Source organism: Bos javanicus, chromosome 4, assembly GCF_032452875.1.
Source record: "Bos javanicus breed banteng chromosome 4, ARS-OSU_banteng_1.0, whole genome shotgun sequence".
In the NCBI taxonomy this organism is placed as follows: Eukaryota; Metazoa; Chordata; class Mammalia; order Artiodactyla; family Bovidae; genus Bos; species Bos javanicus.
This window is the reverse complement of record NC_083871.1, coordinates 46997818-47012285: the sequence shown is the minus strand read 5'-3', so window position 1 is coordinate 47012285 and position 14468 is coordinate 46997818. Positions and strand designations below refer to the sequence as shown.

At 38.5% G+C, this 14468-nt stretch overlaps 1 protein-coding gene across 12 annotated transcripts in view; it reads left to right on the top strand.

Moving 5' to 3' along the window:
* The window catches only part of SRPK2 (SRSF protein kinase 2), a 247745-nt gene that overhangs the window by 81116 nt on the left and 152161 nt on the right, over positions 1-14468 (top strand). For 2 of the 12 annotated variants that reach the window (XM_061413914.1, XM_061413917.1), the window contains one exon: positions 1-54. The exons of the other annotated variants lie outside the window; for them this stretch is intronic. In XM_061413914.1, the coding sequence (XP_061269898.1) occupies positions 1-54 (54 nt within the window). The remainder of the gene's footprint in view (positions 55-14468) is intronic. 12 annotated transcript variants of the gene reach the window in all.

The window sequence follows — 14468 nt, the reverse complement described above, 5'->3', positions numbered from 1 at the left end:
GCTTGGATGCGATGACAATTTGCCAGAACGTGATAATCTCTGGAGGCCTCACAGGTGATTGCAGCAGGGACCTCTGCACCTAATGTTTTCCCGAAGTGCACAACTACAGAGGCAGGCCTTCGGATGTTGACACAGTGTGTGGGTGTGATGGTCCCTGTGTAGGGAAAGCCAGTGTCTTGAAAAATCCACGAATGTCGAATCAGAGACCGTGTAGTGGAGCTTATTAAGGAGAAGAAACTCCAGGATTAAGGAAAATGTGGCAAGACACAGCCCTGCATCCTCCCCCCTTGCCTTTCCCATAGTTGTTTACCACTGGGTGTGGTTTGTGGAGCAGCGCTTCATTCTGTTCAGTATGTTACTACTGAACTCCATATAAAACTAAAGATCTGTGATTGGCAATTGGTTTGCAGTTTTTAGGCATTCCATTTGTTTTTATTTTTTAGCTGTAAAGTAAAATTGGTTTATTTCATTTTGACAGTTTTGCCACACTTCTGAGTTATTGTTACTGAAGTCTCCCCAGAGTATTGCCCAGTGGATGGAGGAGGGGCTCAATAAGTATGCTTAGTTTCTACATTTTTTAAAGTTCGTTTATGACATTTGAAAGTGAAAGTGTTAGTTGATCAGTCGTGTCTGACTCTTTGTGACCCCATGGACTATAGCCTGCCAGGCTCCTCTGTCCATGGAGTTTTCAAGGCAAGAATACTGGAGTGGTTGCCATTCCCTTCTCCAGGGGATCTTCCTGACCCAGGGATTGAACCTGCATCTCCTGCATTGCAGGCAAATTCTTTACCGGCTTCACCTCTGAGCCGCTGGGACCCACCATAAATATTGTGACAACGCCCCCATTGCCCCCCTGCCCTGGCTATTGTGAGAATCGGCAGTATATATAGTAGTGGCTTCTGGAGCCAGGTTGCCTGGGTTTGTCTCTTCATGCTACCAATTGTTTACTAGCTGTGTGACCTTGGGCAAAGTTACTTACTTTCTCTGTGCCTCTGTTTCCTCATCAGTAAACAGGGATGATATTAATAATTACACTACTGACTCCATGGAGGGTTTATGTAGATGAAATAAGCTAATAATAAAGGGAACGTCCTCACAGCAGATAGCAGGCAGGGAGTTTGATGTCAGTGTTACGGCTGTTACTGTGGTTGTGCGTGCATGTTCAGTCATGTCTGACCCTTCTGCGACCCCACAGACTGTAGCCCGCCAGGCTTCTCTGTCCATAGGGTTTTCCAGGCAAGAATACTGGGTTGCCATTTCCTCCTCCAGGGGATCTTCCCGACTCAACGATCGAACCCGCATCTCCTATCCTTGCTGCATTGCACGCAGATTCTTTCCTGCTGAGCCACCAGGGAATCCTGTGGTTTTGTAGTTGTTATTATTTTTATTTTATGTTAGTGAATAGCCTTATAAGCCTTCTTTAAATGTTGAAATCCAAGAAAGACTATGATGCTATTTCTACTTTGACTTCCTGAAAGTAGGTTTAGTTCTTGTAAAGTCAGCTGAGTTAAATACCCCCCCCCTTTTTTTTATCCTTGTTTCCCTGAAATTCCTCTATCTTATATTTCATTTTATATTTGATTTTTAGTTAATATGCTTGATACATTTGGAATCTGCCTTCTGACAACTCTTATATAAATTGCAAATCATTTGCTACAGCATACCCTCTTCTGTGTTCAGAGGTTCAAAACCAGTTCATTGTCTTAAATATGCAACAAAACTAAATGTATCTCTTAAATTAGAAGCCAGGGTATTGTTTTTGTGGTGGTATTCAGTCGCTAAGTGGTGGCTGACTCTGCAACTCCATGGCTTGTAGCCTGCCAGGCTCCCCTGTCCATGGCTATGGTATAAATTGAGACTTGGAAACCTCATTAAATTTAGAGGACTGAATCCTATAAATCAGAAGAACATTGACTTGTTTGCTTCTCTGTGTACTATGTCACCTTTGTAAAATTGTGTCTTTTATGTAGAGAAGTGCTCTCAGCACAAAGCTGATTGTATTTGTCAGAGTATTTTGAAGGTGTTTGTTAAAAAGCACTTGTGGAACGGTTTGTGGAAATGGTTATGAGGTTTCAGATTATTCTTGTCTTCTTCAAATCCATTCTTAAGCAGGAAAAAATAAGACTTGTCTTTTAAACTTAATAGTAGCAAACTGGTTTGCTAAGACCTTTTTCCTTGTGGGGTTCTATTGGGTAGTTGTTCATTAGAGTTACTTTAAAAAACCATAAACTGATTCGCTAGCAGCATATATGTCCTCTGTACTGAGATTTGAGGTGACTCTCACAGCCCCTCTTCCTGCCTTGAGTAAGGCACCTTTCCAGCAGAGCCTGAACTGTATGGTTTCTCCTACCCAGTGCCTGGTAACCTCTGTTCTGTTTTCTGTCTTTCTTAATTTGCTTGTTCTAGGTATTTCATGTAAGTGGAATACATAATATTTGTCCTTCTTCTGTGTTTGGCTTTCTTCCCTTAGCATGTATTGAAGTTTCATCCATGCTGCAGCATGTGTCCAGTTTCATTCTTTTTTACAACTGAATAATATGCCATAAATTCAAAAATATAAATAATGTATCGAACCCAGCATATCTAAAACAGTATCATATCAACATGCAATCTGCATAAAAGTACTAATGAAATATTTTCCATTAACATGTCTGCTCAGATTTGCCACATTTCAGGTGCTTGGTAGCTAACCGTGGCTGGTGACTGCTGTATTGGACATCAGAGAACTAGATAAGGGAAGGATTACTTAAGATTGTTAAGCAGCACAAACTTTCTTTTAAAAAAAAATATTTGCTGAAAGGCAATATTAGAGATTTTAGTCATTAGCCAGGAGCGGGGGTGGGAAAGGGTTTTACAAAAATGATAAAGACCCAGACATAGCTATTCCTTTATTTCAAATCTCATACAACATAGGAACCTTTAGAGGGAAAAATAGTTCACTGTGAGATTTTTTTCACCAGAAGTCCTGGTCTCTTGACAGTATTTTTTTTATTTGATATTCACACTGTCCTAAATACAGTGCTAGTAAGCATCAGGTAATTAATGTTTTGAGTAGAAAAATTTGAATGGTGAGTTGAACTGGAACAGAAACTTGCAATGGGTGCTATCGGATTTAATGAAAACTCTTTTCCAAACTGGAATTTTTCCTTTCCAGGCCCATTTTTTGAACTTTGGAAATTGGGCCTGATTTATGTCAGTCACTCATTCTTCTAACTTGTTGGACTGTCAGGAACTAGGAGCACACAGATGAGGATATAGAGAGGAGATGCCCATCGGCAGCCATTTTGGATGTGGCTTTGTTGTATACTATGTCCCATGAAGGGCTTGGATTAGAAGCAGACCTTCAGCTACCTTTCAGAGGCCTTGACAGTATGAATGTAGTGCCTAAAATGAAAGACTCTGAGATAGCCAAGAAACAGTATATTTACCTCAGCATGAATGCTTTGGTATAGAATAATTTAAATGAGGTAAGGAATGTTTCAGCTGTGATGAGCATGTGGCTGTCAGCGATCACTCGTTCCTTTAAGCTTTGGTATCTGAGGTTTACCTGTATTGCAGAGGAGTAAATAAGAGAATATGTGGTGAGACTAATGGAAAAAACTAAGAAGTGAGTGACTAGGCAGTTGTTATAAGATAAACAAGTGTTTCACTTTTGTCCTGGCACATCTTTCAGTTATTGTTCTGGTTAAATAGGTCTTTTGAAGTTATAATATCTTTCATGTCTGTTTTGTATGAATTATGAATGTAAGTTTGTTGTTTAGTTGCTGAGTTGTGTCCAACTCCTTTGCAACCCCATGGACAGTAGCCTGCCAGGCTCCTCTGTCTGTGGAATTTTCCAAGCAAGAATATTGGTGAGTTGGACATTTCCTTCTCCAGGGGATCACCCCGACCCAGGGGTTGAACCCATGTCTTCTGCATTGGCAGGCAGTTTCTTTAGCACTGATCCACCTGAGAAGCCCGAATGAAAGTTTAGGAAACAATAAAATAGGCACCTGGATACCCACACCCTAACTCAAGAAATAGAATGCTGTGAGTCCAAGTCCTTGCCACCATTTTTGTAGTCTCAGTCCATATTTCAGAGTTAGACTTTAGAAGAAAGTTGGTTATTTTAGACAAGTTAAAATACATTGGTCAGTATATTTCACCAGAAATTGAGGAACTATTTGTTATTAAAATGGTTAATTATGTGTCTGGAAGGAGGTTATTTAGTTTTTTTTAAAGGCAAGAGTAGAATTTCTTGAAGCTCTCTTCTGAAGCCATTTCATACTTCCTCCTCTTGCTGTGGTTCTTTTGTGGAAAGGGCTTTTTGCTCTGTAATTGCACTGGCACTTGACTCTAGCTTCTTGAGCATATGCCTTCCTTCCTTCAATGGTCTAACAAAAGCATCTAATAATTCAGATGGCTCTACTTAAAAAAAATTTTTCTTTAATCTTAAACTATCATCTATGGGATTCTCTTTTTCTGCAGCCGTAGCATATCTTTCGTAAACACGGTTTATTCATTAGTTGAGACTTGTTCATTTCGGGATTGCTGAATTAATACCTATGTTTTTAGATAGGTTGCATTTTTAGTTCATCAATTTATTTCAGCAATTTTATTTTGTTTTAAGAGATTGTTCATGATAAAATTAGAAGGAACAGACTGAATTTAGTTTTTAAAACTAGTTTTAAATGGCCAATTTTGTACAACCTCCATGAGACTTCCCTTTCTTGTGATATAGCAGTATCAGAATAATTCAGCTGTTCTTTTTTCCCTTTCAGTATAACACTCTCAAAGTTCCAACAGAACATTTCTTTGACCTTGATTAAACTGTGAATTTTATTTGAAAGTGAAAATTGGCATTTTGGAGGCTATTTATAACGGTGTGATGGCAGTCTTTTTGCAGACTGTCCATTTGAAAGCTGTGTAACTACAAAAGAGATTTATTCGATATTTTAAATTGCATTTCCTTTGGTAATGCTTAACATTATTTAAGAAAATTATTTTTAATTATACAAGTAATACCTATAAAAAATCCAAGTTCAGATAATCCCCTCTGACTGCCATTCCTCATTCCCTGTCCCATCTCCAGAAGTGAGGAAGCACTTCTAATCATTTTGAGATCAATGTTCTCCCCCAACTTTATATATGTGTGTGTGTGTGTGTGTGTGTGTATGCGTATGCATATATGCCCCTGAGAACATAATACTTGTGTAATAAAAGAAGTATATTGTGTGCATTCTACAAGTCGTGGGCTTCTTTTAGTTTTGAGGATGGTTCAGTACATGCAGATCTGCCATGAGGCTTTCTGTTGTGAATGTGCCATGATTCTTTTAACAGTTGCGTTGCTGCATTACTTTCTGTTGAACACAGCTTCATGTTGAGTGTCTGTTTCTGTGTGGTTCTCCTAGGACACATGTGAATCTTTTTCTAGCTTAGATTTGTAGCAAGTGGAATTCCTAGATTATAACTATCTAGTATTCCCTACATGAAAGTTAATAAATAGAATATTTGTGGGCATGATTGAGTATTAATTGTGCTTCTGAAATGAATTGTGTATTTGTAATATTGGCATTTTAGTTAGATAGGGAGGATAAGGTCCAAGTATAAAACTAGTGATTCTCAACACTGGCTGTGCATTAGAATTGCCTCTTGACTTTTTAGGCATAGTCACCCCCAAGAAAATGATTTAGTAGGTCTTCAGAGCAGTACAAATAGCTCCTTGGCATGAAGAGGAAAGTTAAATACAAGACATACATCTGAGACTTTTCTTAGACTGCCCGTTACCTGGCCCCAATGTAGTACCTAAGTTACACCTAAGATGCAGTAAAATATAGTAGAAAAAATTTCATTTTCTTTAGACTCTTAATATAAGTTAACAACTCTTTCTTTCTCCAGACACTTAACATAGTGTATTAGTGTAATAAATGATTACTTTAATATTGATAGAAAAAGACCATTTTTTAGAGAGGAGAGGAATAGCAAGATTATAAACACGAAATCTGAATAGGACTGAAGTTGTAGGATTGTGGTACAGTTTTCATAAACATTATTAATAAAAAATGAATGTTTAAGCTTAATTTTTTTCTTTTTATTTTTTTAATTATGAAAATATTTACAGGACACTTTAAAAATATAGAACAAAGTGACATACAGTTCCACTATATATTGGAATTTTTTTTAAGTAGGTAAATTTTATAGTAGTAGTAGATAATAAAGTTTTTAGTTGAAGTTTTAATATCAAACTCTCAAAAATTAACAGAATGAATATACAGAAAAGTAGAAGGTTCTGCTGCTGCTGCTGCTAAGTCGCTTCAGTCGTGTCCGACTCTGTGCGACCCCACAGACGGCAGCCCACCAGGCTCCGCCATCCCTGGGATTCTCCAGGTTCAAGTAGACCTGAAAAGCAGCATGAACCAATTCAACATAATTAAGATTTATACAATTTTCACACAAAAATAGAATACAAATTCTCTTCAAGGTCCCACGGACTATAAACTGGGAGACTCTGAAACATATCTAGGGACATAAAACAAGGTGCAAAATTCATGTTTTTTAAGGCATTGAAATCATACAGAGTCTATTCTCTTATCACTATATAATTGTTAGAAATCAATATCAAAAGATATTTGAAAATAACCCACATATTTTAAAGTGCAATGTGACATCTACCAAGAGAGGTCTTTGAGTTAACCATTGAAAGCCTCCTGATTAGCTCTTTAATATGGTTGAGGGCCCAGACCCTATGCATAGGTCACCTCGGTCTGTATTTTCCTACTAGTTCACATACTAGCTCTGTGAACTGTGGTGAGTTAGTTAGCCTTTCTATACCTCAAGTTTCCCTTTCTGTAAAATGGGACACCGATAATATTTATTTTACAAATATATGGGATTATCAAGAGAATTATTACATATCTTAAAGCAAGCAGAAGAGTGCCTGATGCATTGCAGTTGGTATGAAATGTTAACTGTTATCGTTGTTGTTTTTCATTACAAATGCGATTCATACTAAAGTTTCAGTCTTCAGGCATTCATGTTCTAAGTGACCAGAAACGAACAGCTGAATACATAGCTGAAGATGATGAGGATGAAGTTCTTGTACTCTGGTGGATTGATTCAAAGTCGCTTTGATAGGACAAAGCTAAGATTCTTTGTGTGTCTTTGATAGGTTTAAGGCCCTGTCTGTTGCTTCTCGCATGTTAAATGGAGAACTAGTTCAGATTTCCTGTTCATATAATTGGTAGGAAATCCCACAGACAGCAAGACAAGAATAGAGTCTGTTTCACTGAGGTGTTTGTGGTATTTCCTAACATTTTGTAAAGCAGTGGAGCTTGGAAGTACACTTACTCTTGCTAACTTCTGTAAAGATTTTTATAGAACTAAAGGACGACTTACACTTGAGGTGAGAATTTTAGGATTAACAAACAACAGGAGTGATAATTGGCAACATTCCTTAGGGGGTACTGTGTGGGCATACAGACAAAAAATTTGTGAATTGTGGAGAATTGACAAGTCTTACAGGTACCTCCATGAAGTTTGGTATTTTTTCCTCAGCATGACGTAGATTGAAAAAACTTGTATTTTAATCTCATTCACCTGTTGGATGTCTTATTTTGGTTTTGGCTGTGTGGTTCTATATCTACCCTACATTTAGCCAGGACTTCTTTGTATGGCATGGAAGATGCTCCTGGGAACAGTCTACTGCCAGTATCCCTGGCTTCTTTCCTTACCAGTACGTACTTTACTCTTGCCAGGCACCAAAACAGTTTAGATGGCTAGTGTGATAGGGTTCTCTGTAGCTTTGTTTGTGCCATTTTCCTGTTCGGCGTGGACTTCTCTTCACCTGGCAAAGTTCTCCTAACCCCAGTCGCCAAGCCCAGCTGCCTTCTCTGACTGCTTGCTTTCCCCAGACACACTGCTTGTGTCCTGCTTGCAGGCTTGCTGCACACCTGTGCAAGTAGGCTTTTGGCTCTAGACTGTCTGGGTTGTCATCCTGACTTAGCCACACACTGGCTCTAGGATCTTTTTTTGTTGTTAAATTGAGATATTATTTAAGTCACCTTTCTAATCATTTAAAAGTGTACAACTCAAGGGCATGTATCATATTTATAATGTTATAAAATGTCTCCATTACCTAATTTTGAACATTTTCATCCCCCAGAAAGGAACCACTGTGTGTTAGCAGATACTCCCTATTTTCCCACCCCTCAGCCCCTAGAGTTTTCCCTCTGTAAATTTCCCTATTCTGGGTCTTTCATGTAAATGTAATCATACGTGTTTTGTGTCTGACTTGTTTCGCTCTCTGTGATGTTTTCAAGATTCATCCATGAGGTAGCACGTGTCAGTATTTCGTTCCCTTTATGTTTGGATATACCACATTTTGTTTATCCATTCATCTATTGAAGGATGTATGGGTTGTTTGCATTTTTTGGTTATTATGCATAACACTATTAAGAATATTTGTGTACAAGTGTTCTATGAACATGTTTCCTCTTGGGTTTACATGAAGGAGTGGGATTTTTTAGTCATATGGTAACTCTGTTTAACTTTTTGAAGACCAGATTGTTCTCCAAAGCAAAAGTACCATTTTACAGTCTTACCAATAACGCATGAAAACTCCAAGTTCTCCATATCCTCGCTAACACTTGTTATTGTCTTTATGATGATAGCCATCCTGGTGGTGATAAAGTGGTATTTCGTTGTTACTTTGGTTTGCATTTCCCTAATGACAAATAATGATGAACATCTTTTCATGTGCTTATTAGCCATTTGTATTTCCTCTTTCAAGAAATGTCTATTTAAATTCTTGGCTCAATTTTAAATTGGATTGTTGGGGTTTTAATTGCTGAGTTGTAAGAGTTGTTTGCATATTCTGGATGTTAATCCCTTATGAGATACATGATTTTTTCAACATTTACTCTCATACTGTGAAGAATTTGCTTCTCAATAGCGAAGTCAGCTGGGCCTTAGGAAGCATCACTGTGAACAAAGCTCTAGTGGAGGTGATGAAATTCAGTTTGAGCTATTTCAAATCCTAAAAGATGATGCTGTTAAAGTGCTGCATGCAATATGCCAGCAAATTTGGAAAATTCAGCAGTGGCCACAGGACTGGAAAAGGTCAGTTTTCATTCCAGTCCCAAAGAAAGGCAATGCCAAAGAATGTTCAAACTACTGCACAATTGCACTCATTTCACACACTAGCAAAGTAGTGCTCAAAATTCTCCAAGCCAGGCTTCACCAGTATGTGAACCGAGAACTTCCAGATGTTCAAACTGGATTTAGATAAAGCACAGGAACCAGAGATCAAATTGCCAACATACGCTGGATCATAGAAAAAGCAAGAGAATTCCAGAAAAACATCTACTTCTGCTTTATTGACTACACCAAAGCCTTTGATTGTGTGGTGGTTTAGTCGCTAGGTCATGTCTGACTCTTGTGATCCCATGGCCTGTAGACTGTCAGGCTCCTCTGTCCATAGGATTCTCCAGGCAAGAATACTGGAGTGGGTTGCCATTTCCTTCTCCAGGGGATCTTCCTGACCCAGGAATTGAACCCGGGTTTCCTGCATTGCAGGCAGATGATTTACCAACTGGATCACAGCTCTTCAAGAGATGGGAATTCCAGGCCACCTTATCTGCCTCCTGAGAAATCTGTATGCAGGTCAAGAAGCAACAGTTAGAACTGGACATGGGACAACGGACTGGTTCCAAATTGGGAAAGGAGTACATCAAGGCTGCATATTGTCACCCTGCTTTTTTAACTTATATACAGAGTACATCATGAGAAATGCTGGCCTGGATGAAGCACAAGCAGTTATCAAGATTGCTGGGAGAAATACCAATAGCCTCCGATACACAGATGACTCCACCTTTGTGGCAGAAAGAGAAGAGGAACTAAAGAGCCTCTTGATGAAGGTGAAAGAGGAGAGGGAAAAAGCTGGCTTAAAACTTGACATTCAAAAACTAAGATCGTGGCAAATGGTCCCATCGCATCATAGCAGATGGTCCTATAGCTAAATGGCAAATAGACCCATAGCTTCACGGCAAATAGACCCATAGCTTCATGGCAAATAGATGGGGAAACAATGGAAACAGTGACAGATTTTATTTTCTTGAGCTCCAGAATCCCTGCAGATGGTGACTACAGCCATGAAATTAAACGACGCTTGCTCCTTGGAAGAAAAGCTGTGACCAATACTAGACAGCATACTAAAAAGCAGAGACATTACTTTGCCAACAAAGGTCCATCTCGTTAAAGCTGTGGTTTTTGCAGTAGTCATGTATGGATATTAGAGTTGGACCATAAAGAAAGCTGAGCGCTGAAGAATTGATGCTTTTGAACTGTGGTGTTGGAGAAGCCTCTTGAGAGTCCCTTGGACTGTAAGGAGATCAAACTAGTCAATTCTAAAGGAAATAATCCCTGAATATTCATTGGAAGGACTGATGCTGAAGCTCCAATACTTTGGCCACCTGATGTGAAGAACTGACTCATTGCAAAAGACCCTGATGCTAGGAAAGATTGAAGGCAGGAGGAGAAGGGGACAAAGGATGAGATGGTTGGATGGCATCACCGACTCGATGGACATGAGTTTGAGCAAGCTCCAGGAGTTGAGGGACACGGAAGCCTGGTGTGCTGCAGTCCATGGGGTCACAAAGAGTCGGACATGACTGAGCGACTGAACTGATGACTCTCATTCTGTATATTATCCTTTTGTTTTCTTGATAGTATCTTTTGATGCACAAAAATTTTTAATTCTTATGTTCAATTCATCTATTTATTCTTCTGGGTTTTGTGTGTGTGTGTGTGTGCTTTTGGTATCATACTTAAGAAACTCAAGGCTAACCCAAAATCATCAAGGTTTACACCTATATTTCCTTCTAAAAGTTTTATAGTTTGAGCCTTTATATTTAGGTCTTTGTTGCAGTTTGGATCAATATTTTGTTTGTGGTGTGAGGCAGGAGAGCTTTATTGTTTTACATGTGGACATTCACTTTTCCAGCACCATCTTTAGAAGACTGTTCTTTCTCCCATTGAATGGCTTTGGCACTCTTGTCAGAAATCACTTGACTATAATGTGAGGGTTTATTTCTGGACTCTTAATTCTTTGGCATTGATCTGTATGTCTGTCTTTATGTTAGGTCCCCACTGTTTTGATTACAGTAGCTTTGTAGTAAGTTTTGAAATCTATAAGTGAGCCTTCCAACTTTGTTCAGTTTTTTTAAAGATTGTTGTGGTTATTCAGGGTCTCTTGCATTTCCATATGAATTTTAGGGTCAGCTTGTCCATTTCTCCAAAAAAGGCAGTTGGAATTTTGGTAGGGATTGTATGAATCTTTAAATCAATATAAGGAATATTGACACCATAACAGTAGTAAATCTTCCATTCCGTGAACACAGGATGTCTTCCCATTTATTTGGGTCTTCAATTTTTTTCAACAGTGTTTTGTAGTTTTCAGTGTGTAAGTCTCTCACCTTGTAGTTAATTTTTTTCCCCTAAATATTTAATTCTATCTCTGGCATCTTGAGCAAATTTCTTAAACTTTCAAATCTTCAGTTTTCATGCATATAAAATGAAAATATTGAGTACTACCACTGCATTTATTGTGAGGATTAAATGAGGTAATTCACATAAGAGGCTTAAATAAACCAGATTGTTCAAGCTAAATGTTAAGTATTGTGAACTCCGAGAGGAGGAATTTATGTTACATATTTTTGTGTTATATTTTTTCTTCCCCTTGCTCAGGTAGCAAATCACTAACTGTTGATACTTGAAGGAATGTAGAAGGGTGAGAAAATTGGACTATATCACAAATTTCAGTTCCTAAGTTTGAAGGTTAATGTTGGTTAGGAGTTAGGGACACTAATTCTTGCTTATACTCACATATTTTGATATGGCTTGTTTTCTTACACATTTCAATATGCCTTGCACGATAATCTTGTGACTTCTTGAGAGAGTGATTTGGTTTTTTTTAAGAAGTTAAGGGGACCTTGGCTTCTTTGGTGAACCCACAGTTCTTTATGTGCCAAAATTGTGAGTGAAATGAAACTATCTTAATATAGGACATTGTAAATCATTGTTTTAGAGAACTAAGTAGTTTCGGTTGTATATTAATATCTAGTATGGAAAACTATTTTTAAGTTAGAATTATAAAAAATGAAAGTGAAAATCATTCAGTCATGTCTCTCTCTTGTGACCCCATGGACTATACAGTCCATGGAATTCTCCAGGCCAGAATACTCCAGTCGGTAGTCATTCCCTTCTCCAGGGGATCTTCCCAACCCAGGGATCAAACCCAAGTTTCCCACATTGCAGGCAGATTCTTTACCATCTGAGCCACAAAGGAAGCCTGAGAATGCTGGAGTGGGTAGCCTATCCCTTCTCCAGTGGATATTCCCGAACCAGGAATCAAACTGGGGTTCCTGCATTGCAGGTGGATTCTTTACCAACTGAGCTATCAGGGAAGCCCTAGAATTATAAAAATACTTCCTTTTTCTGGGTACTATTCTGATATAATTTCTAAAATTCATATAATATACAGTTGATAATTATTTTCTAAGCATGTTATAAAATAGAGAAAACTTTAAACCTTAGCATCATGGCAAATAGAGCACTAGATCTCATCCTGAGTGTAAACATCTCAGTTATCTAAGAACTTGTGTTACTTCTTCTGTCTCCCCAACAGAGCAAGGGTAAGAGTTTAGTGGCTAGATTAACTGTTAATGATACTCTGCCATGGTGAGAAACTGGTAGACCGTTTTCAGGGATTAGTTTCATTACATTTCATTGCTAATAGGGGGTGAGGCTCACAGAATTAGGAATTTATTTAAAGATTCATGTTTTCACACTTTAATGCAGTTTTGTATTTCTGAAATACCTCAACATAAAAATAACAAATCAACAGAAAAAAAAACTGTGTGATGAACGGTGCTCAAAGTGTTAGGATGGTCTTGACCTGGTACAGAGATAGTCCTAGCATTGGTCTCTTCCCTCTGCCTTCTTGTTTGATGGCTTCCAGGGGGTGGGTGAGAATGGGAATCCAAATTTTAGAGATTGACCCACTTTTCTTGCTAGGATTTGGAAATCAGAAACAAATCTTTTCTTTTAAAGTAGTATTTCTTTTGGGTTATACATTGTACTCAGAATAGTAATTTTAAAAGTGATCGAAGGAAAAACATTTACTTTAGTAAGGGAAGTTTCTTGTAAGTGGCAGCAGAAGTTATCTTGAAAGTTTTAAACCAGAAACCTAACCAGCCTGAAATCACCTCCAGCCCCCTCCAATTCCTTCCCACCTCCCTGCCCCCGCACATACTCCCTCCTCACTCCATTGTAGAGTTTGAAGTGAACACATTGTTGTTGGTTGGCATTGTGCCGTATTCAGGATCATAAAGTAACCTTGTTTTGGAATTACAGCAGGAGAAAATTTGACGCCAGAAAAATAAGCAACAAGCTAACTTTTAGGGAAGAGAGTGAAATGGAGACTTCACCTTGAAAAATAAAATCAGTACACTTATTTAACCAAAGTTCAAGTTATGGTTGAAAAATATGTACTGAGTTTTAGAATGAAGACAGGATCAAGTGTTGATTGTTTTGGCATAAACATTTTCATTTTATGTTTAGTATATAGTTGATTCAGGGTGATTCCAAATCCGTGGATACTCAGGGCCAACTAAGGGACTTGAGCATCCATAAATTTTGTTACTAGCAGGGTGTAAGGCAGAGGAACCTGAGATCAAATTGCCAACATCCGCTGGATCATCGAAAAAGCAAGAGTTCCAGAAAAACATCTATTTCTGCTTTATTGATTATACCAAAGCCTTTGATGGTGTGGATCACAATAAACTGTGGAAAGTTCTGAAAGAGATGGAAATACCAGACCAACTGACCTGCCTGTTGAGAAACCTGCAGGTCAGGAAGCAACAGTTAGACCTGGACATGGAACAACAGACTGGTTCCAGATAGGAAAAGGAGTACAATAGGAAAAGGAGTGTATATTGCCACCCTGCTTATTTAACTTATATATGCAGTATATCATGAGAAACGCTGGGCTGGAAGAAGCACAAGCTGGAATCAAGATTGCCGGGAGAAATATCAACAACCTCAGATATGCAAATGACGCCACCCTTATGGCAGAAAGTGAAGAAGAACTAAAGAGCCTCTTGATGAAAGTGAAAGAGGAGAGTGAAAAAGTTGCCTTAAAGCTCAACATTCAGAAAACTAAGATCATGGCATCTGGTCCCATCATTTCATGGCAAATAGATGGGGACAGTGGCTGACTTTATTTTTTGGGCTCCAAAATCACTGCAGATGGTGATTGCAGCCATGAAATTAAAAGATCCTTACTCCTTGGAAGGAAAGTTATGACTAACCTAGACAGCATATTAAAAAGCAGAGATATTACTTTGTCAACAAAGGTCTGTCTCATCAAGGCTATGGTTTTTCCAGTGGTCATGTATGGATGTGAGAGTTGGACTATAAAGAAAGCTGAGCGC